We start from the raw sequence: 25132 nt of genomic DNA on the forward strand, positions 1-25132 counted from the left end.
TATTTGGTATATCGACATAGTTCCGCATTCAAAATATACCATAGACGGCACAATATACCAGATTGTCAGCCAAAGCAACTAAGACCCCTAGTAAGTAGGCGTTTTTGCCCATACAAAAGTATTTCTTTAATAACTTCCACAATTTTTATCTGATCGCAACCAAATTTTCAGGAATCATAACTACTATAGTAGTTATTATTTATACCAAAACTCTAGCTTTAAAATTACGCTTGTTATTCGATTTTTTTGATTTGCGGGGGGCGGAAGTGGGCGTGGCAAAAATTTGAAACAAACTTGATCTGCGTGCAAACATAGCAAATGCTGTCGAAAAAAAATTATAGCTCTATCTCTTATAGTCTCTGAGATCCAGTGTTTCATACGGACAGACGGACAGACACACAGACACACAGACGGACAGACGGACATGGCTATATCGTCTCGGCTGTTGACGCTGATCAAGAATATATATACTTTATAGGGTCGGAGATGCCTCCTTCTACCTGTTACATACATTTCCTGCCGGCACGAAGTTATAATACCCTTCTACCCTATGGGTAGCGGGTATAAAAATTATAGCTTTGTATGATATGTATCAGACAGAAGGCATATGCTACCCTACAACAGTGCTGCCAGTTTAGCAATTCTAGCAACATTTCAAAAATTTGCAACTTATTTTTTTTTAATTCTATTAGCTACAAATCTAGCAACTTTTTTTTTAGCAATTTTTCATTTATACTTTACTTAAAGCCTTTTTATTTTGTATTTCCTTTTTGCCATTCATGGTAAAAATTGCGATTAATAGTTTACAATGAAATCGGAACTTGTATTTAACTCAATAGTTCGATTATATGAGCTACTTGAGTACACTGACTTGAAAAGTTATCTGCATTTCAAAAGGTCATTGTGCCAAGTGTTTCTTTATTATTTTTTGAAGTGAAATAAAGATGCCAGAAGTATACAAACAACATTTATAAGGTTTGTTTGGAATTTGAATAATTTTAATAGAAATAAAATAATTTAAATATTAATTTTATATATGTATATAAACTGGTATGGACTACATAGACTTGAAAATAATTCTGTACTTCCCTATCAATACTTACTTAAAATTACCGGAAATGAAAAGTACATGGATATTAATGAAGCAGAAGAAGAATTGGACGCTATTCTAAGCATTTTGTAATAGGTTTTAACAAAATAATATACGAAATCCTGTTTATTTTAATGTATTTTATTCCTAAATTAATCAAAAATGTATATACTCTATGAAAAATAACATTTAAAAGATTTGGCAATTTTTACAAATTTATTTGAAATGTTTGAAATTAATACCGCACTGTTTGGCTTTTATTCAAAATGAGTAGAGGGGATCTCACAGTTCATATAGTGAAATGTATTATATTTATAATTTTATTTTAATAAATAAACTTTCAATTTAAAATATTGTATCTTATGTGCTGGTAGCATAACATAAATTAATCACACGTGATTCTCAACCATTTCACCTGTCGGTCACAATCCTCCAACAACTTTCTTTTCATTGGAAATTGCAAAAGCAATGTCTGTGAAGTTGTTTCAGTTTGAAATTGCAGGAACGATGTCTGAGAAGTTGTATCTTTAATTTCCTCGATTTCAATTGAAAGTCCACTCTCCAGAGTTGAAATATATGGTTCACTGCTTACATTTGTATTAACGAAATCCACCTCACCAATGTGTCTCAATAGATTTTTGAAACTCTCATCGATTTCCACTCCATTTTCTTGGAGAACTTCCAGAATTTCTTTATTATTTATATATATATTCTCTTTCTTTTGGGGAATTGAACTATTTTGATATTCGATTTTTTCCAAAATGTTTAATTCCGAATCTACTTCGCTAATCATGTTTACACTATCGGAACTTGTATTTTCAATTGTCAATATCGTATCATCTTCTTGACTTTTACCAGTTAGCTCACAAACTTCCATTAAAGAATTTATTATATATCCAATAATATTTTTAGATAGGACAGCATCGCAATTAGAATTATTTGAGCTTGTGTTTTCTTGAAGCTCGCTTGTCAAAGTCATTTCGTTTTTATTTGAAACATCTTCATCACATTCCTTAGGTAACTCAACTAGCTCTATTGCATTTTCATTTATAGCATTTTGACTTTCGTTAGAAGTTGTGTCATTGATATTGAATTTTCTATCGCATAAAGTTCTAAAGATTTGCTCTTTAGCCAGCCATCCAACTCTTCGCCACTTTTGCATTACATCCGGAACGATTTTGCTACCGAATAGAGATCGATTTAATGCCACATTTTCTTCATCAAGAGTGACGTCGGCCAATTGAGTAAAAAGGTTGGGGGTAAAGTCATATCGGACATTGCCATCGTTGTCAACAATCCCATATTCGTTTAGATAGTATTTGCCACTTAGTTCATTAATTATGCCAAAACGTAGTCCCACTATCAAGGACTTGCGCAACTGAACCGCATAATAGCGACGTCTCCAGGTGGAACCCAATTTTTGAAGAGCCACAGCAAGAATATCATCCCAATCGCTGGGTGGATTGAGTTGCATCATTGCGGCGCTTAAATAAATAGCAAATGTAGCCATTGTATTGATTTATATTTTTTTTATTTTTCTTGTGATCTGATGTTGTAGACGTTGGCGTATGGAATCTATTTCATTTGACTCGACTTCAATGTAGATGTTTAAAGTGATGGTCATTGCAAAGTAAACTTGGGTTGATATTAATATTTTCCATATACGTCAAAGTGCAAACATTCGACAGACTGACAGACAGACAGTCACATTTTTCAGATTACAACATGTGCCTGTAAATATGACAAGAATTTTAACCCTTTTTGCGAGGCAAAAGAAGGTCAAAGGACAAAAAAGGTAAAACAAAATATGGCCACGTTGCTGATCAAAAATAACAAACGGCATGTCAAACATGCGGCTGCAAAAAATGTTGCCCTTTATTTGATAACAAAAAAAAAAACGAATGTTCTATAAAAGGCAAGCTAATTTTACGTCGACTATAGAATACCCTAATAGTTACTATTCACATTATAATTATAGATTATTGAGCAATGATTTCTTATCTCTGTAATATAAATATTTAAATTCATTTCTTTATATTATTAAATAAAATTATATTTTGATGAATTCATCTCCATTGCCATTTGTAGGGTAATCAAATATTCCCATGCTCCTATTTTTCTTCTCTCTGAACTCAAATGTCGCAGCTGCTGACATGGAAAAATGCGCAAGGCATACAAAGCATACTATCCGAACGCAGCTCCCTTTAGCCCAACATGCGACGTAATGAAGTCATGAAAATACAAAACATGTTCACACACAGCTTGGACGCATGGACACTGAAAAATATTCGCCATTTCCCGCAGAAAAAGATCTACTTATATACATATGCTATGCATTATAAACCAGGTGCAGCCATAAACGAGGCCAATAAATTTTGTTGGCTTGGCATTTAAGCCAAAGGCTTGGTTAATTCAACACCATAAGTTGCATAAGCAAAGTTTACAACGAAAGAAACAAAAACCACTTCCCTGCAAATTTGCAAATTTGTATGTATAAAAGGGGAAAAACTTAAAAATGTAATTTTCATTTCGTGTTGCATAAAACAACAATGATATAAATTCTGGGTGAATGCAAAAATTTATTTAGAGACTGACCGACTATTTAATCCCTCTTTACAGCCAAGAAAGTTATTTTGGTGGATATTGGGTTTATTTGATTTCAGAGATTTATTTATTTCAGAGATCAAATTGCAATAAATCAATGCATTCGTATAAGTATTGAAAAAATACACTATTACAAAAATTTTAAATTAAACATAAATTTAAATCAAATCTTTCATTACTATGAAGTATAAACTCTAACTACAATGCCATATATTGTATAATTCTAATGGCTTATAGTACACTTGATTTCTGGCAATGCATTTATTTAGATTATCAACCCCTTTAGTTCCACAAAATATAAACAAAATATTTTAAAGTTTTAAAAAGTTGTTTCATTAAAGAAGATTCTGCTAAACTTATTCGCTCAATTTCTGGTAAAATTATATATATTTTATTATTTTAAAACTCTAAAGAAGAAAAAATACTACATATTTCTAGTTACATAAACTTGATATTTAACTATGCAATAATTTAGATGTTATTTCCGAGTATAAGAAAAAAAAGAATTAAATTGACAAAAGCTTCAAAAAGTTCAAGCAATAAAGAAAATCGTTCTCATTTTAAAGTTACTCAATTTCTGCTTGAAATATAAATGCAAAATACATATACGGGTAATTCTCTGACGAAATTTCACTTATTTATAAAATTGTTTAAGTTTATGTTTTTTTCACTGTATAGACTGTCCCACCCGACAAATCCGTCAGAGAATTACCCATATGTACTACTATGATAAGTTAATTTTGTTCGCAATTCGCAATGATTTTGAACTCGTTTGAGTTTTCTAAAAATTTAAATACAATTTAGCAAAACTTTGATAGGCTTACCATTAACTCATTACATATTTGGTTTTTAATGCGAAATTTATATTATTTATTGGTTGTATTGTTGTTCATATTAAATTTATAATCAACACAACCACTGAAATTCACTTCGAAGAATTCAATTGTTGCAACATATGTTCGATACTTTCGCGTAATTGCGTTGAACAATCTCAAACAAAAGTTTGTGTTATCAAAATTATGCAGAAACAGAATGTTTGTAATCACCATATGCTACCATGTCACTGTGGAAAATATAACATACATACATTATACCTGAAGAAACCCTTTAGAGGCGCTGTCCACTTGCAGCCTCTTTATGCTTTTGCATAGTCCGGAAAAAATTGTTGTTGTCTCTTCTTATACATAGTGTACTATGTGTGTGGGCAAGCCATTTATTCAGCTGGCATACAATTAAATTTGCATTTCTTTCATTTTTTCGCTTTTATACCCGCGACCCATGGAGTAGAAGGGTGTAATAACTTTGTACATGCAGGAAATGTATGTAACAGGTAGAACGAGACATCTCCGACCCTATAAAGTATCTTGATCAGCGTCAACTGCCGAGACAATCTAGCCATGTCCGTCTGTAAGAGATAGAGCTATAAATTTTTTCGACTGTATTTGTTATGTTTGCATGCAGATCAAGTTTGATTTCAATTTTTTCCACACCTACTTCTACCATCTTAACGAAAATCAAATAACTATCGCAATTTTAAAGCTAGTATTGGTATGTTTGGTATATGCAATAATAACTACAATAACTATATAATCTTTATGATTCCTGAATATTGGATTGCGATCAGATTCAAATTGTAGGGATCATAGTTGCTGCGCTCTATGGTATATTTTGAATATAGTACTATTTAAATATACCAACTGTAGTCTTTTGTATATTTCTAGAATTTTTCGGTATATTAATTTGTTATGTTTTAAGAATAATACCGCACTGTTTTGCTCTTATTCAGAATTGCTAGCGGGTATTTCACAGTCGAGCACACTCGACTGTAACTTGCTTACTTGTTTTTTGTTGTATTCTTCTTTTACTTCGCCACTGTTACACCTGACCTGAACACCTTCGCTGTGGGGCAGCATTCCGTCGCTGAGCTGAGTTGAGCTCAGGACACGCAGCATCACCTCCATGACTTTTAGCTGATTAACATTTGTGCTCTTCCCTTGTGCTCAGCAAAATGCAATTTTCCAACTAAAATAAAAAGCAAAAGAGCAGCAAGTGGCAACCGTTATGTAAATTTATATCCACCATACATACACATACACAATACATACTATATATGTACATATACCATATATATTATAAGCGAGTACTCGCCGCGTCGCTTGGGGGCCTTGTGCCGAAGTGTATATGTGTTAAAAGTGCAATAAACATTAATTTTCCATACCATTTTGTTTTCTACTTTTCGCTTTCTTCTCCGTATCTTGTTTCACTTTTCTACCAGCTGCCCGCTGAGCGCACTGTGGCAGTTCTTTAAGTTATGATCCAAAAAAGAGAAAAAAAACTTGGCAAACTTCACAGAAGAAGAAGGAGAAGGAACCCGGAGCACAGTATAAACAATGCAGAGCTCAAGTTATTTACCTAGCTACTAGAAGCTGTGATTTCAAATTATTACCTGAAACTTAGAATCAAGTTGTTAAGTGCTCGATTTGCAAACAATTTTAGACATGCAACCAAATAAAAATTCAACAACTGTTTGTTATTCATTCCACTTAAAATTTCCATTAAAAAATGTAATTTAATCTAAAGTTTGAATAGTGTGAATTCTCATGGATTAAATTGCTAGCAACAAATTCGACAGCTTGTCAAATTCTTATATATCTAACTTAAATATGATTTGACATTATAAAAAACATAAAAGATCTGCATTAACAAACAATAATATTTAATATTGATATGTTATTAATTCCATTTCCTTGAAAAAGATCAATTTATTAAGTTGCTTAATTTTTTAAACATATTATTTCAATTTCAGCATTTTTATAAACTAAACTTGTAATGAACTAAATAAATATTTCTCTAGGCAAAATTAAATTAATGTTGAAGATGAGAGTCGATTGAGAAATTCTCCTAAATTCATATGCATCTGATTAAAAAATGTAAATTCATTAAATTCGTTAGCAAACTGAGTTTTCAATGCTTGAAGCCATACTAAAATATTACGAGAATCAAATTAAATTATTTGGCAACCAATCTTTACTTAAACCCTCAAACACGAACCTTTCTGCAAAATGCATAATTGCCCTTTGATAACAGTTTAGTCAACATTAAATGAATTGATTGCTCAATTAATTATAAAGGGATTGATTAAGTTTCAACACTAAATGTGAATTTCTTGAGCTTAAAGCTAAACAGCTTGTTAGCATATTTGGTAGTCATTAAATAACTTAAATCGCATTAGTTAGTTTCAGGCATTTTGAAATTATTGAAGACTCAATGCCAAAGCATTCGACATAATTGCATTCATTATGCTAAGCTAATCGATTGGAAATGTGTTAATATTAATACTGGCAAATGAGTCACATTGATTCTTGTTCAACTGCATTAAGTGGATTCATTTACCTGTGGCTAACTGTGAATTCCACTCTAACATTTATAGTTATTATTATTTTCTCTCTCTTTCTCTCTCTGCACACTCTCTCGAGGTGGAGGAGCGAAAACCACAGTCGTAAAGCATTTACAGTTTCCATTTCTGCAATGCAAAAGTTGACAGCTTTCGTGCAGAAATGTGCTGCAAACTTTGTGTAATTTAGTTAAAATTGCATGTGTGTATTTCTGTGTGTAGACACACACACAAATATATAACATATATGTAAAGTATATATGGAATTGCTTGTGATAAACGCGTTGCGTAATTAGTGCAAAAGTTTCAGTTACATTAGCCAACACGCGAGGTATTAAAGTGAATAGAAAGGATTAGTGAGCTGCTTTCATATTGCACCTGGACTTTGTTCCCCAACTTCTCTTCTTTCTGCGAATGCATAAAACTAATTGCAGTTTGTACATCACAGCTTAAACTTTTTATGACTCTTATTAAGGTGCGACTCGTTTAGTAAATCTGTTCAGTTAATAGGATTGTGTAAATACATCACTTTATTATTCAATGGGTTTTCCATATGACAGTATGGTGAAAACCAATATTTTAATGAGATTTCAATATTTGATTAACCATAGAAATATTCTAGTAAGCAAAACAGAGCGGTATTATTCCTAAAATATACCGAATTAGTATACCTCAAAAATACTAATAATTGCTATATTAATTGCTATAGTATATTTAATACACATGTATATGGTACTACAATTAAAATATACCATAAAGTATAAAATATACCAGATTTTCAACCAAAGCTGCTAAGTATTTTTTAAATAACTTTTAAAAATTTTATTTGACCGCAACAATTTTTCCAGGAATCATAAATACTGTTGTTGTTATTGTATGCACCAAAATCTAAAGATTCTAACAACGTCGTGAAAAAAATTAAAACAAACTTGCAATAATATCAAGAGCGGTCAAAAAGTAGAGCTCAATCTCTTATAGTTTATGAGATCCAGATGTTCTTTCCGGCTATAGACGCTGATCAAATATATATATACTTTATGGGGTGATTCTGCCTGTTACAAGCATTTCCTGGAGACACAAAGTTATAATAACCTTCTGTCCTACCCGTCGTGAGTATAAAGAGCTTTAATCTTTACTAATAGTTCAAAAGATAGACTTATTCATTAACCTTACATTATTGGCATCAAGAAAGCTATTTAATTTATATGACATTTTAAACAACTAATCCGGTAAGTCGTGTTATCGAAGTTATTATAATAAACTTAAAATAATAAATTGAAATTTGTATTCCGTTCAATATTTAATATTTTCGCGTTATACAAAATCAAAATTATCTGTAAGACATTGGCTAATCTCTAAAATAAACTGAAGCTTAATGTAAGAATCTCCCGTTTTTAAGTAGAAGATGCGCAAAGTGGCAAAACAAACACAAACGTAATACGTTAATAATGGCCAACACATGCTTGCACTTAGCGACAGCGAGAAGAAAAGACAAAGGGAGAGAGAGACAGAGAATGACAGGGGATAATACACTTAGAAAAAAATTGTAAAAACATAAATGATTTGCGAAATCTCTACTTACTAAGTTAAGAGCGACAACACCAAATGATAGATAAACCCTTGACCATAGATAGATTTTAGGAAAAAAGCAAATAATCATTTGTTTAAATTGAAAAACTTTTAAATTTAAATCTAGTTTTAAAATATAATCGAACAGGTTAGCAAGGAGCGTTAACACAAGACTTTAAATCAATAAAACTTTATGCAAGATATTTTTATTTTTCACTTAATTTTATGTGAAAATAAAATAAATCTTTATTTTAAATCATGTTTTAAATCTCAATCTTGAGATCTACAAATATATTTTCAAGATTTTTTGCGAAAGTCGAAAAGTTTTTAAAGCAAACTTTTTTCTATTGCTTGGAACGTATATTTTTCTCTCAGTGCAGCAGATAGAGTAAGTTAAAGTTTAAGCAGTAAGTCTGCTCACATTGTTGCCGCGATTTGCATTACGGGCATTGCTCAGTTTTCAGTCAAGTCAAAATGCAACGAAGACCGCCTGCATAGTTAGTTTAGATTCCTTTCCACTTCCCACTTACCACTTTCTCCATCTTTGAATGCTTCCCAGCTGGCAATCTGCGCGAAATTGCGCGCTCAACTGTATGCAACTTGGCCAGCTCTAGGAAGAGCCGAGGGAGAACCAAGTTGATGGGGAGGGGAAAGGGGGTCGAATGCCATCCTGACAGCAGCCAGGACAAAACAAAAGGCAAATGCGCGCATTTTGCCAGCTGCACTTTAGTTTGCACTTTTCGCTTTCTTTGCATAAATTCTCGCGGCCAGGCACAAACTGAGTTTACTCTGCTGCAGAAATGAGCACGCACAAAAAATGTGTGCGGGGGTTGCTAGCTAGCTAGCTATACATATATACTATATATCTATGTGTGCGTGTGTGCGTGTGTGTGTGTGTGTGATTTTCCGTTGAATTTTAAGCCAACACACAAAAGCATAATGGAAAACGCCAACAGAGCGCAATGAAGTATGCAATGCAAAACGGCAGCCGCAGTCACAAAATGGGCTAGTTGGGCAACACTCACACACACACACACAGATACACACAGACATAGACAGCAGCAGCGACAACATACAAGATACATCTACCACATATAGAAAGAGTTTCATGGCCAGGCATCCGAAATGGCACAAAAATGGCACAGACTGATGTTGCCCCCTTATTCTCTCACTGTGTCTGCGGTTGAGCGAAGGCGTGGGCGTTGCGTGAGGGCGTGGCAATGACTGCTCTCAAGGCAACTTGTTCGTAAACATGAATCGTAAACTTTGATGGCAAAAAGGCAACAAAAACAACCCGAAACCAACAACATCAAGCCGTATATTGTTGCTGCTAAAAACAGACAAGAGGTCATCACAGATAACTATGCGAATGTTACGCTAATTTACCATCTTTCTTTCTCTGTCTCAATATCTCAGCTACTTTGCATTCCCTGCAGTCAAATGAGTCCAAAAAATTTAATTTCTGTTTTCAATTTGTATTTTAATTCATGCTGACAACGTATGCAAACTAAAACGAAGTGTGCACAAAATTTATTTATTCTTTATGTTTTCCTCTAACTATTAGAAATAAGTAAATATTATCAGTAAAGTGCGAATAAATAACTTTATTTATGTAGTTCAATAAAGAATTTCTGTTTATTTTCTCTGAGGAACAATAAATTTATATAAAAAAAATAACAAACAAAACAGTTGATTTAAAAAGAAATTATTGGTGTGAGGAATACCATATGGCCCCATTTAAAAATATATTTGTCCTTATTCACACTATTTTAAGATTATTAAGACTGACTTTTTTCGCATGCGAATACGATTGCTAATTTATTATTTCTATTGTCAAAGCAAAAAAAATGTTTTGGTACTTATTTATTTTGACTTTGAATGAATGCCACAGAGATAGGATTATTTTTATTTATTTATTATATTAAATCCATTCTTTAATACTACATTTAATAGAAAAGAGCGTACTGACTGATGGGGCCTCTGACGCTATCTCTATAAATATCTATCTTCCTATAAATACAGCCCACTAATAAGAATTCTCCGAAGTTTGTTGTTCACGAAATTAGATTTGACGTTTTTCAATAATACAAAGTCGCAGGGAAACATTGTATTATATTATATTGTATATAATAATTAACAAAAACAAGTTCTCTTTTTTCTACTGCATTGTTAAGTTTACTTTATTTGGAATCGTTTTTTGATGTCTCCATAAAATGACAAATAAAATTAATTATTGAATAAAGTGCCCAAGCTGACAATGCACCTTCAAATTTCTATACTTCCTTAAAATGTTGTCCTATGCCAATTAATCGAAGTACACATAAAATGTATTAAGAAATTTACCTTAATAATAATAAGGGAGAAAGTTAATCATTTATTTATTTTGCAAAAAAATGATTTTAATTTATGTGCTACGCTAAATAAAAGGAATTGAAAATTTTCAAATAACATGACTGTTAAATGTCTATTGCACATTTATGAATAAATCGATTTTCTATCGAGCAAAGATATTAAAACAGAAAATTATTGCAAGCGAACTGAAATTCATCTGTCAATTAAGTCAAATAAAATAAAAAAAAATATGAAAGAGTCTAGAATAAAACAGCGACAACAAAAACTCAAACTCAGTTGGATTTAAATTGTTGAAAATTTTCACTAAATTTCAGCAGAAATTTTAAATCACAACAAGTTCTTTAACCAATATTTTAGATATGGTTCAAAATGTATCATTCAGGCACTAGATTTACAGTAGACTATCACTACTTAAAATGGTTGAAATATATTAAATTAAATACTGTTTTTTTTTTTACATTTTACCTACCTAAAAAAAGAACAATTAGTGACGATGAACATATGTTTAGATGCAGTTGCATTTTTTTATAGGCATGAATATAATCGCATTATGCAAATTATTTGTGTGTATAAATTAAACCGATTTTCATCAGTGAAAAATTTAATTAATTAGCAGTCGCTTTGATGGTAATGCAAAGGGCCATCGACATTATTTTCCGACGCTTCAATTGCAGTTAATAAATCCTTTATTTATTTATTTGGCTGAGTGCTAATTAGCTTTTGAAGTGTAAGAGGTTTCCACAAAAACAACAAATTTTTTTTTAAGTTTTATAAGTGTTGGCACTTGGACTTTGGCTTCCACTTCGAAAACGCACTACAAAAATATATTGCGAAAAGTGGCATGAGATTTAATCTATAGAAGCTTAGTTTGTGCTAAAATTCATTGGGAGAAAGACAGTAAACTAATATTGCATTTAATTTAATTATTTATTTATAAAGTGCTAAAGTTAGAGTACTTTAATAACTAAACAAACAAACAAACAACAAATAAATACTTTTATATGGCAAAAATGCCAACTGTATGTTTTGTACTCTATGGTAAATTTTCAATGTAGTACTATAACAATATACCAAATAAAGCCTTTGGTATATTTTTGTATTTGTTCTGTATATTATTTTGATATATATTAAATTTACTTCTCTATGGTAAATTTTGAATGTTGTTCTACAACAATACACCAAATATAACCCATGGTATGTTTTTGTATTTTTGTGGTATATTATTTTTGGTATATTTTTAATTTACTGCTCTATGGTAAATTTTCAATGGAGTACTATAACAATATACCAAATATAACCTTTGGTATATTTTTGTATTTTTGCGGTATAATATTTTGGTATGTTTTAAGAATAATATCGCAATATTTTGTTCTTAATTCAAAAGCGTAGCGTAACTTTCTTACTTGTTTTCTAAAACTCTAACCTTAAACAAAGCAAAAGTAAACTTATATTTCTTAAAGCTAATATAAAATTGTTCATACTATAAGGGACATAGTAGTGTAATGTTAATTTTACTGTTAATGATGATACTCGAAATCGAATGGTTAATTCATATTACAATCTATATAAAAACAAGTAAGAAAGCTACAGTCGAGTGTGGTGGTAGGTGGACAGACGGACAGACAGACATACGGACATGGCTAGATCGACTCGGCTATTGATGCTGATCAAGGATATATATACTTTATAGGGTCGAAGATGCCTCGTTCTACCTGTTACTTACATTTCCTGCCGGCACAAAGTTATAATAAACTTCATTTGCTATCTTCTGGCAGCCAAAAACTGAAATTTCTTTGCTTTTACTTTTTAAACCACTAATTGAAATATTTAAGAAATACGATTCAAGTGCTTAAAGAGTATTTTGTGCTACATTTGAATGAAATGGAAATTTGTTTGCTTGCAGGTCCATAGAAACATTACGTGCTGAAACGCCCGAAGAGTTCTATGCGCTGAAAGAGGCAACCAAACTGGACGACCACGATGACAGCCAGCTCAATGCGGAACACGAAACAACAGGAACTGGAACAGCAGCAGGAACAGTAACAGCAACAACAGCAAGAGGAGGAGGAGTTGGCAGCGAGCAGAAGCTGCAGCTGAAGAAGCTCAAATTCAGACGCGAGATGCACGCGTTGGCAATGGAGGGTGGCGACGTGGCGCGTGGTTATTGTTCCTGCGATGAGCAGTGGACAGTGGACTCGTTGTCGTCACCCACATCCACGTCGACGACCACATCCACGGCAACAATGTCGCCCACGCTGGCAACCGGAAGTGCCAACACCAAATCCGTCGGCAGCAGCAACGGAAACGGAATTGTGAGAATGGCGGCATTGAAACAGAGAAACGCTGCGGGAGGCGGAGGCGGAAGCGGAGGAGGAGGAGGAACACGCCTCAAGCAGCAACATCATGTGCGCTTCTCTGACGAGAAGAACTTCTCGGATTAATCCGAAAGTACTCGAAAACTACTAGACTGCACCTAATCTTTGTTTAGATTTAAGCTACAAATTTCATAAGCTAAGTTAACTGGTTACAACAAACGAAGAAAACAAAAACACATTCAATAAAATATAAATAATAATTGTGGAAACGAGATTAATGTGTTGTTAAGCGAATCATAAAATGTGTAGTTAAACTTTTGTAGATCATAAGTCATGTAAATACCGAAAATAAGTAGAACGAACAAAGTGTTTAGTCAATGTCAGCGTTTAGTTACTAATCTAGAATCTGTTGTGAACGATATAAGAATTATATATATATGATATTTGTCTATAAGCATGATATATACATACATATATCGATCATTTACTCGTTTTAAGTGTAGCACAACATTTTTTCTACCATTCAGCAAAAAGTAGTTAATAACAATAATAATAATAATAATAATAATAATGAAAATACATTCGAAACGCTGCCCAAACTAAAGATCCTTCTAATTAAATGTGTCGATAACTTGCTGATAAAGAAGGAGATTATTAAATACATACGAGTATATATATATATATTGGGATTATAATGTGTACATAAAATAGTTAAGTGAAAGCCCACAATCCTCCTTCTAGAACAAACGTGAAAACTAATTGAATAAACCGAATTGAAAAAAGTTAATCGAATGCGAAACCTAAACAGAACTCCTAAAAAAAAAAAAACAAAAAATAAACAATGTGGTATTATTCTATTTAAGTAAAACAAACGAAGAATTAAAACAATGGCTCATATAAAATGGAAACAATAATCCAATCAAAACAATTCCAATAATTGGTCGATTACTTAATCCAATTTAAGTTCAAGGGGAATTATTTGTGCTGAATTGCAATTAATTTGCAATGAAATATTTTGTTTCATAAAATGACATTTACAAATATTCTATAAGTATTGTTAAATTGATTTTATCAACAAAAAATAGACAAATAATTATTTGAACAGCACAAATTAAATTCTAAAATCAGTTCTTAAAATATATTTTTAATTAAATTTCCGAATACATTTAGTTGAACTTAGTTCCAAACTATATCAAATTTATTATGCATTTTATAAATTTTATTTGTAAATTTCCTAATTTATTGCAAATAAAAAGAAGTTAAAAAAACCTAAAGAACAACAACATAATATAAATATAATTTAATTTTATAAAAAGAATTTAATTTTTGGAAAAATATGTCGAAAAACGTAAAGAAAAACAATATTAAATGTATTTATTTGTAAATTTTCTTATTTTAATGGAAATAAAAAAGATAGTAAAAAAAACTTAAAGAACAACAATATAAAATGTATTTATAGCAAAGTTTATAATCGTCTAGTTAAAAGTATGAAAAGAAAAACGAAAATTAAATAAATAATAATTAATTTAAGTCAAAATAACAAAAACATAAACAAAGAGAACAAAATTGCATAAAATAAAGAAAAATTATTAAATGAGAAATGTAGTTTGAATTTTTGATTCATCACAAAAGTTTTCAATAATTTTCAGATTATGATTAATGGAAATTTGGACTAGGGATTATATTTTGTGGTATTCTTTTGAATCAAAATACCAAATTAAGGCTTCGGTATTATTTTTGTATTTTTACGTTATATTTATTTGGTATATTTTAAGAAATTGTAATAAATACTTCAATTTATAAATGAGCGATTTTAAAGGGTTGTCAAAATTTGATGGCCATCAAATCGAAACTTTCTTCATTGACACATAGAAAAGACGCCACTAGCAGCTAATAAAGACCATCAAAGTCTTAAGACTATAAGCTGCAATTCCCTCGATGCCTTCAAAGGGCTCAGTCATGATTTCATTTTAAATGCTTTCGTTTATATTCCTGCCAAATTTCAGCTTTTCTTTTATGTTATTCTCGTTTTTGTTTTTGTTTTGGGTTTCTGTTTCTGTTTTTGCAATTTTAATGGATGCTTTTTATGGTCGCAGTCGCTGTTCCCAGCATGCAGCGGCGGTTATTAAATAAAGTTTTATGTGCCCAATAAAATACTTTGGGTCCTTGGCTCATTCGCATGTTGCCCCTAAAGGCGTACGCCGTGTAAGTGCCAAAGAGATTGGTGGGGCATGCAACACAACGCAACGCAACACAACAGAACACGAAATTTCAAGGTTATTATTGTCGTCGCGCCACTGCGCAAGGGGCATTCAAATTATTATCGCCAACGTGAACTCGGCTGCTTCACAATGAAACTGCATTAACGACAATATCTATATATACATCTGTCCCCATCCAATCCCCCTTTTCCCCTCCCTTTCCCCTTTGGCAATCTCTGCCGCATTTTAAAGCATCGTCACTGGCTTGTTGCACAGTTTGTTGATGTTTGGCGAAAACTATTCCAATTAACTTGCCAACGAATCCAAGCAAAAAAATGCACAAAAAATGCCCGCTGGCCATTTTGTTGTGCTGTGTAGTGTGTGTGTGTGTGTGTTGCCTCCCCACGTTGCATGCAACGCGACCAAAGAGACGGCGAACAATTTGTTGTAGCTTGTTTTCTTTTTCCCCCGTTTTTCGTTTTTTTTTTTTTTTTTTTGTTTGCAGTTTTTACTTCAACTTTGGCAAAGCGAAAGTTTGATGCAAAAATTTCATTACATATTAAAAATTTAAGAGTGTGTGGTACACACACACACAGATACACACATGTTCTTGTTTCAGCTTGCAGGCATAATTAATTTCAAATTAAACACACTTCAAATCATTGCAAATAAGTAAGCACATTGCACTATCGGGAATATAAAATGTTTCTTTAGCAAAAAGACATTTTTCAAATGCAAATGTATAATATTTTGAAGATAACATATTAGGAATAGATCCTAGTCTTATGTTGCATAACAGAAATGTTAACTTAAAATACCAGTCTTAATAAGTGTTGCAAACTCTTCTGGTCATTAAAAAGCTAAAGTAACATATAAAAAAGCTAGAAACCGCCAGAAAATTAGGATGATAGCCAAAATATAAAGCTACGTTAGTAATACAATATTTTTTGTTATTAATTTAATTTATTCATTAAGTATTTTTGAGTAATTTGTGAAAACGCAGATGACGAAGACTTATGTTTGTTTGTCTTGGCAATCACAAAGTTTCGCATTAATGCTGGATTTGCAATATTTTCAAAAGCATTTTTCATCATCGCCTGCATCTAGAGTTAACCAATCCTTAAACGCGGGGTCTTGCAACCAAGCATGACGCTGTTTTTGTTTATAAATCTTGGGCATTTTAATTGACTCGTGTGTCTCGTTTTGGAAATTGTGAAATACCCAGGTGGTAAAACTAGTAAAAATCGTGTGATGTTTCCAGACCTACGATTGGGCGCCAAAAATACTTTCTTTCAGTCCCGGATGTAAGAAGACGGTTGCAAATATAATTCACTACCATCTCACGTGGAAGCGAAGAGGGACCCTTTAAGCCCTTAGCTCTTTTGGGATTGTGGGGTGGGTTTTTGCTATGCTTGACACGAAGCCACGAAAAACTTTATTATTATAGAGTCCCTGCTGATTCTAAAAACAAACACATGAGTCGATCCTCTTGTCTATAATCTTAGCACTGACTTCATTAAACAGACTCGAATCTACAAATACAACTCGATCTCAATAATTACAATATCTAATCAATTAAAAACAAATTCATGCACACTGTTGAATTCGGTTCAAAATTAAGAAAAGCAGGAGTGGTCTTATAAGATGGTACGGTGCCACCCAAGTTGGGTTGCCAATGCAAATTTATACATTTCCCCAAAAATCGGGATCAAATTCCCCAAATTTGGGGACAAAAATCCGCTGATTCCCCACAAATTCCCCACATAAGTTTTTTAAAAGTGAAACAATAAAAAGCTGAGTATAACTCATATTAGTATTCTTAATTAATTAAAATAAAAACTCAAACAGTTAACATTCATATTCTTTTCCATATTTTTGTGGATAGCATTTTGTTTGACGGGTTGAACTTAACGCTGCCGCCTAGTTTTTTAATTCCTTATCTTGCAGCCATAAATGATACAACAGTATCTTTATTCAGTCGATTACGGTTTTCAGTTTTCAAATTCTTAAGAACACTAAATTTGCTCTTTGAAAAAGGCAGTATCAGCGACAACGAAATAACACTTTACCCCAGTAACATTCAGCATCAATGTTATTTTGAACTTCAAGCCCATGTTGACAAAAATCCAGCATTGCGTGAGCTCGCCATTCATCGTCTAATTTTTGTGCTGTCACAAATTTATAAAGGACAGGAAATCAACAAATGTAAAAATCCCCGCATTTTCCCCACATAATGCCAATCCCCAATAAATCCCCAATCAACTTAAAATTCTCCGCACTTTGGGGAATTCCCCACAAATTGGCAACGCTGCACCCACCCAAAACTGTTCTACAATTCGCTATTAATTTATTCTCCCATGTCTTCAGAAATCAGAAAAAAAATTAGAATCTCATTGTAAAAACTCAAATTTACCACAAGTATTTATTCATTGTGGAAAAACAAAAACAAAACTATTTGGTTATAATAATAAAAATGATAATTGTAATTTATAAAATTTTGTTCATAATGGCAGCAAATTTAGAAACAAACTTTATACAATATGTTAATTTTTCATTTAACTCCTAATAATAAACCACAATAATAAGAAGAAGAGAATTAATTATAATAATTAATACACAAAATCTTTGGCACCTAATCTTTTCTGCGCACTTTAGAAAACAAGATTCATGGTTCTTTTTTTTATATGTCTGGATGTGTCTATATTTTATTTTTTTTTTTTTAAACAAAGAATTTTTGTTTTTAAATTTTTCTGTTCTTTTTTTTAATATTAATTTTTATTTATTTTCTTTTTAATATTTTTAATCATTTTTATTTAATAATTTTTTTAATATATTTATTTTTAAATATGTATTTTATTCATATTCAATATTTTTTTTTTAAGATTTTTGATCATATTTATACCACAAAACGCAATAATAACAAGAATATATGGCGGAGTACAAATTGAGTTAGAAAAAGTATAGACCTGACCCAAAAGTTAGGGTATTATCTGACAGCTCATATGCTGTCGAGATTCGCAACTGCGAAGGTGGGCAGAAATACAGTGCAAGCAAAACTGTGAGCAGCTGCTGCGTGGCGGAACAGGCACCAATATATGTATGTTATGTACATATGTATGTAAATACATACGTACATAACATACGAATCTTTCTGTTATCAGAACTTTTTTTTAGTGTTTCTTTTATTCGGACAACTCGGACTTATTACTTACCAGACAGAACTCCACGACGAAGGCCTTCACAATGTTGTTGCTGTTGGTGATGATGATGATGATGATGTTTTCTTATTGTTTTCTTACAGTGCACTGTGGGCGATTTGGTCCCGCTAGTGGCATTTAATTAATAACTTCTAAACTAAAATAGATATCTTCAGTCGGTTTTTTTTCACTGATCAGAAAAAAATCATAGAATTTTTTAAGTTAAAAAATTTTTTTTTTTAATTTTTTTTTTCGGTTTTTTTTTACCATTTAAAAAATTTTTTTTTTTTAAATTTAAAATTTTGTTTTATTTTTAATTTATTTGAACTTCAATTAACATATTTCATATATAAACTTTATCTAAAAAATGATGGGATGATGGAAAAAAATGGGATGACTTCTGAGTGCAATACTAAAAAAAGAGCCCTTTTTGGTACTAACACTGTGTCTAAAAAGTACCATAGTTTCAAGGCTAGCAGATAATAGCAGTTGATATTACACATTTTTGGACGCCACTGATTCACACTTTCGGCTAATAAAGGAGTTAGACTGGACTTAGTTGAACAAATTAAGTTCTACTCCTCGAAAGACAGGTGTACGCTAATCCGGACTAGTTGTTAATACACTGAATTACCACTACGTTTTATGAGCTACACATTTATAGACCGGTCACAAACATTGATTTTTTTGAAAATACATACCACTGCAGTGGCGAGCAAAAGTGGATACATGTTTGACACTTCTGACTTTAAAGTGATGTAAAATTCGTAAAAATAACATATGTTAATCGATTTAATTTATTTTTTTCAATAATCTTTAAATATTTCTACTATATATATATAAAAAGAACAAATTTTCAAAAAACAAGTTGTTTATATTTTAAACAATTTTTTATTTAAAAAAAAAGTCCAAAAATAGCCTTTTTCACATTTATTTTCTCCGCCGATGTGTTTTATTTTTTTTTTTCGCACCATCAACGAGAATTTCAGGCACCCAGATCATCCGTCTCTGATCGTACTCCAATTAGAAAAGAATGAGAGCTGTCGTTGCCAAAGCGACAAAGCTCGTCTCCTACGATCGTTCGCTCGCTAAACAAACTCACCACGGAGGGGAAATTGCATTTGCAGAGGTGTATGTCCCATTATCGTGCAATGGTTGGTGTCTCCGCTAAGTTTGAGCGGTAATTTTAAAATCTTAAGGCTAAAGAGATTTGTGTCATTTGCGTGGTCGATAAAAATGTAAAGATCTTTTGGCATATCAATGTTTTGTACCATTGCAATGCAAAAATACTGCATGTAATTAAAGTGTAGCATCGTAAAACATAAAATACAAGAAGGAAACAGATGTTCTTAAAAAACTAAAGTTCATCAATTTTGTTTTGAAAATAGCTATAATTCTCGCTAACCACTAGTTTTCAATATATCCCGCATTTTGATTTTGAAAACCGTCAGATCTAACGGGAAAATAGCTAAATTGGCAACGCTAATGTTAATAAGTCGGCTTGTAAATTCAGCTTTTTCACAATAATGGAAATTTATAATATATTGGGAATAACATTTTAACTGTTAATGTTAACTTAAAGATCAGTTTAATGTGTCGGCTTTTAAAGTCATTTTTTTCACAAGAATAATTAGAAAATTAGAATATTTTCATGTTGGCATATTTAAGATAAATACAAATTTTAAGTTACATAGCAGAAATGTTAACTTAACAGTCCAGTCTTAACATATTAGATGATAGTCTTGCAGGGTATTTTCAAATTAATATATTTCTAACATCAAAAGATAATACATTAAAATTTCAACTGAATGATCATGCCTTATGTTTTTACTATCTCTTAATTCTAAGATCTTTTTCATTTTTTTCACATATTTCTTAAAATTTGTAAATTTAGCATTTGGTGTTCACGTTTAATTTTTGGTAAGAAAATCAAACTTTGAAATTCAAAGTTTGAATGGAGTTGGAAGAAGTTTTACACATTATCACAGTGAGTGTCCATATAAATGTTATGAAATATTTAGTTCTTAATTTAGATTTTGCGCTGTCTTAAGAAATTCGATTTCTTAGGTATTAACAGTGCCGCTTTACATGTAGTTTGGTGTATGTTGAGCAGTGACTTATTTCGTTCGAATTATTATAACTTATGAACCTTTTGAGCTAATTGAATGATTTAAATGTCATATGGTAGATAATTGATAAAGTTATAAAATATGTGTTTGGTTGTAGTGACCCAAATTTGTTGCTAAAGAGATATATAAGTTGGAATATGTAAAAAAAATTATATCAACTAAATATTGAAAATTCTTAACAACTTTAAATGTTGTAAGCCTGTGTAAGATTTCAAAACTATATTCTTCAATTTATAAAAATAACAAGCTAATATAACATTTGTAAGTCTAGAACAAGTAGTGCCACGCCCACTTTCTCGATATATTGATATGAGTATATGAAAAAGAAAAACCGCATTGAAAAATTTTGCGTCGCTTGAGAGTTATTAAATAAAGCCACCAAAACTGGTCAATTTACCCATAGTCCAATGTTTATATATCTGTATGAATGTGTGTATGTACATAAATATGTATGTATGTACAGTAAGTACACATTGTGTACATCTAATGAAATTTGGGCAACATGATTTAAATGTTTACGTTTTTTTTTCGCAAATGTTTCTGTCGTCGTCGTCGACGTTATTAAAAGTTCATTTTTTGCTCCTTTAATTGTTGCAAATGTTTATTAACATATATGTATGTAGAGAAGCATGTTTGTGTTGTTCAACATGTTTGGCAAAACACAAAAGTTTTAACTTGTTTAAACTCGCTTTAATTATTACCAGATGCGCAGTTTGTTGGCACAAGTATTTCAATTTACTTTTCATTTTATATATTATATTATATATTTTATTATGTTTGTCAATTCAGCGCTTAAGAATCGAGGCGCTAAATTGCAATTAACCACTAACTGAATGCACAATTTTAATTAAATATTGTTAATTAAAAATTAATTAGTGTTGATCGGAAACGATTTGCTTTGGAGGCGAAAAAAAAACTCTTTTATTAGAGACGGATTAACAATTCTTGCAACGTGGCTTTTTTATTACACCTTTGAATAATTAAAATAAATAAACTAATTTCAACTGCTTTCAATTTATACTGATCACATTTCATTTGAGTATTTCTAAAATGTATTTTTATTTTTTGATTTCATATAGTACAAATTCAAAAGTGAATTCTGTTGAATTTCAATTATTAAATAATTTAAAATTTACCTCTAATTTCTGCAAAATTGTTAAGCTTAAAAGCATTCCATAACTCTGATAAATTACCACAAATATTTTACAATATAATTCAATAATTATCTTTATTATTTAATGATTCCTGATAATGGTTAAAAATATGTTAAGTTTGAAAACATTCAATAATGCTGTTTATTATATTATACAAATTAATAGACAGAGAAAATATTTAAAATTAAATTAACTTAAAGGATTTAAAAATGATAAACATACATATATACAAAAATATTCTATAATACAATTTTTAATTATTCAAAGTTTATAAATCAAAGTTTATTTTTTCATTTTCTTTTTATGTATTTTTCTTTAAATGTAATGTATTATAATTATATATTACTATATATATTATTATTAAAAACAAAATATTTAACTATAGCTATTTGATTCTTTAATTATGTATATTATTGATTATGAATAAACATATTTTACATCTAAAAAATTCTATAATTTTCGTTATTATTATCTTTATGTGTTAATTCACAATGTATATATAAATATCGTTATTTGATTAGTGTTATTGTTTTCATATTCCTTTTGTTTTTTCTAAATATTTATATATTTAATATGTAATTATTTTCAATATTTAATTTTTCAACCGTAACACATTCAAATTCGAATCAAGATCAAAATGGAAAGAGAAAGTCCTAGTGTGACCAGCTTAGTTGATTAGAATTTATACTAATTATGAAATGGTATTTTAATTCTTTGAATAGGGATATTCCAACACCTTTGTTTATAATTCCAGTTAATTGTTAATAAGAAATAAATTCACTTTAGGAGCATACTACAAATTATTTCTTTTACAAACCCATCAAAATTACCTTACTTCAACATATTAGTATTTTGTTGTAATTAATATTAAGTGTGAATAAAAAGCATGCATGAGTATAATTAAGTTTTTATTATATTTAACTTTGTAAATTTCACTTTCAATTTCTCAAATACATAAAGATTTCACAAAATTTACTGAACCCTTTTATTAATATGTTTTCAGTGTAACAGGATATTAAAAGTAATCGGTTGAGAGCCTCACAAAAGTTAATTAGCTCTTTAGTATTTTTTGCAGACGTAAACAGATTTGTTGAAAGAGTGAAAGAGAAAGAGAGATGGAGTCTAATCACAGTTGTTAATGCTTGTATCACACATTAAGTCTATAAAATTAGCACATTAAACTAATAAGCAGATCTCTGTCGTAATTCGCTGCAACCCGAGTCCAGAAAACAAAATACCAAATTCAGAATTTAGAATTTAGAATATGACCCCATTAGCAATGCAATAAACTCGGTCTTGGGACTCGTTCGCTTGTTGTTGCCTTAAATGCATATTAGTTTTTAATGTCGGCTTTTTATGCCAAACTAAATGCGAAAAATGTGTTGACTGAAGACGAAGCTTTTGTGGCAGACAGGGGGAACAGAGAGGGGAAGGGTTTCAAGCCAGCTGGCACTTGGTGCCTTTTTATTCTAAATGTTTTATTGTTGGAAATTTTACAAATTACTTTTTATGAGAATTATGCAAAAACATTGTCGCTCCCGTTGTAAACGAGGCGCATAAAAACTTGTTGACAGGTGTTGCAAATTATGATTATGATTTTAAATACCAACCGTGAACCGACTCCTCTCCCCTCCCCTCTCCCACACTCACCATCAATTCACTTTTGCGATCTTTTTATGTTTTTTTTTGCGCCCTTTCGAATTATTTGCAGTTTTAATGAGCAGCAACATTCAGTTGCAACGATTGCTGTAGAAATATGCTAAAATATAGTATATTAAATATACTGAATATATTTCTCATCATTTACTATATAAATATGCTTAAATATAGTAGATTAAATATATGTACGTATTATTTTTGTATATTTGCCTGCAGTTAGCTTTTCCAAAAGAAATTAACTTATTTTTAACCCAACATTTCACTTCTATCGTATAGTTGAATTATATTTGTATTTATTTATTTGTTTCTTAGCACTTCTTAAACATTTTTTATTATATTCAACACCCATCCAAAGCCACTAACATTTAATTTAACCAATTTTAAAAGGGTTTTTCTTTTTTTATATCTATTTTATGTTTTACGTATTATCAAAATTATTTGCATTTTCACATCACGTTTATTTAATTTGTATAGAAAGCGTTTGAGTTGAGTCCATTAATTGTTCCATTTATTTAGCATTTAATTTTTGTAATCAAACTTTAATTAATTTTATTTATAAAGCAGCCTCCTAAAATTCTGTCTCAATGTCTGCTAAATTGGGTTTTTTGTAACATATTTGAGAACCCATTAATCAGTTAATTAAGTAGTTTTGCACTTTACAAATTTAAATTAATCCCCATTCCCCAACATTAATATTATTAGGATATTGTTTTCATTTAATTCTAACGCCCCCGCAAATTGACAAAAATTGAATAAGAGGCGAATTTTGGTATATACAATAATAACTATAGAAATAATAAATAATTCCTGAGTATTTGGTTTTGATCGGATAAAAATTGTAGAAGTTATTAAAGAAAAACTTTTGTATGGCAAAAACACCTACTTACTGGGGGTCTGAGTTGCTGGTATATAATATTTTGACCGCTATGGAGCTTTTCTAATGTAGAACCTCATAAATATACCGAATGTACCTCTCGACATATTTTATTATATTTGCGATATAGTATTTTTGGTATATTTTAAGAATTATATCGCACTGTTTTACTTTTCTTCAAAATGGTTAGCGGGTATCTCACAGTCGAGTACACTCGACTGTAGCTTTCTTTCTTGTTCACAACGCATTGCTTAAAACGGAAACACACATTTAGTTTATTCAACCTTACATTAAAATTTCACTTCTAAAAGTAATTCATTTTATAAAAACAAGAAATTGTTTAATTTAATTAGCTTAAAAATTTCCAGACTTTTTCTTTTCATTTCCATATATGATTTATTTTCTATTTTATCTGTTTAAAATAAGGAACACATTTAGTTAGGTTAAAAATTAATATGACATTAAAAAATTTAACTAATTTTATATTATTTCCTTTGTTGAATAAGTTTGATCAAATCTTTTTACATGTATTCTGCTATTATTTTGCTCTTTTTTTTTTGATTAACTTTTCTTTTTTTATTGCCACAACACCTC

The 25132-nt window shown here is 30.8% G+C and overlaps 2 protein-coding genes across 4 annotated transcripts in view; one reads left to right on the plus strand and one right to left on the minus strand.

Annotated features, from left to right (window-relative positions):
- LOC117576857 (neuroligin-1) overlaps positions 1-13011 on the plus strand; it is a 78853-nt gene extending 65842 nt beyond the window's left edge. For 2 of the 3 annotated variants that reach the window (XM_034261957.2, XM_034261952.2), the window contains one exon: positions 12913-13011. Coding sequence is in view for 1 of the 3 variants with exons in the window: in XM_052006338.1 (XP_051862298.1) it covers positions 12913-12920 (8 nt within the window). In the remaining 2 variants the exon portion in view is untranslated. The remainder of the gene's footprint in view (positions 1-12912) is intronic. The other variant, XM_052006338.1, reaches the window with a different exon arrangement.
- The window catches only part of LOC117576963 (low-density lipoprotein receptor-related protein 1B-like), a 79489-nt gene extending 60669 nt beyond the window's left edge, over positions 1-18820 (minus strand). The window contains exon 1 of the mRNA XM_052006344.1: positions 18738-18820. The gene's annotated coding sequence lies outside the window, so the exon portion shown is untranslated. The remainder of the gene's footprint in view (positions 1-18737) is intronic.
- Positions 18821-25132: the final 6312 nt, after the last annotated feature.

Source organism: Drosophila albomicans, chromosome 2R, assembly GCF_009650485.2.
Source record: "Drosophila albomicans strain 15112-1751.03 chromosome 2R, ASM965048v2, whole genome shotgun sequence".
Lineage (NCBI taxonomy): Eukaryota > Metazoa > Arthropoda > Insecta > Diptera > Drosophilidae > Drosophila > Drosophila albomicans.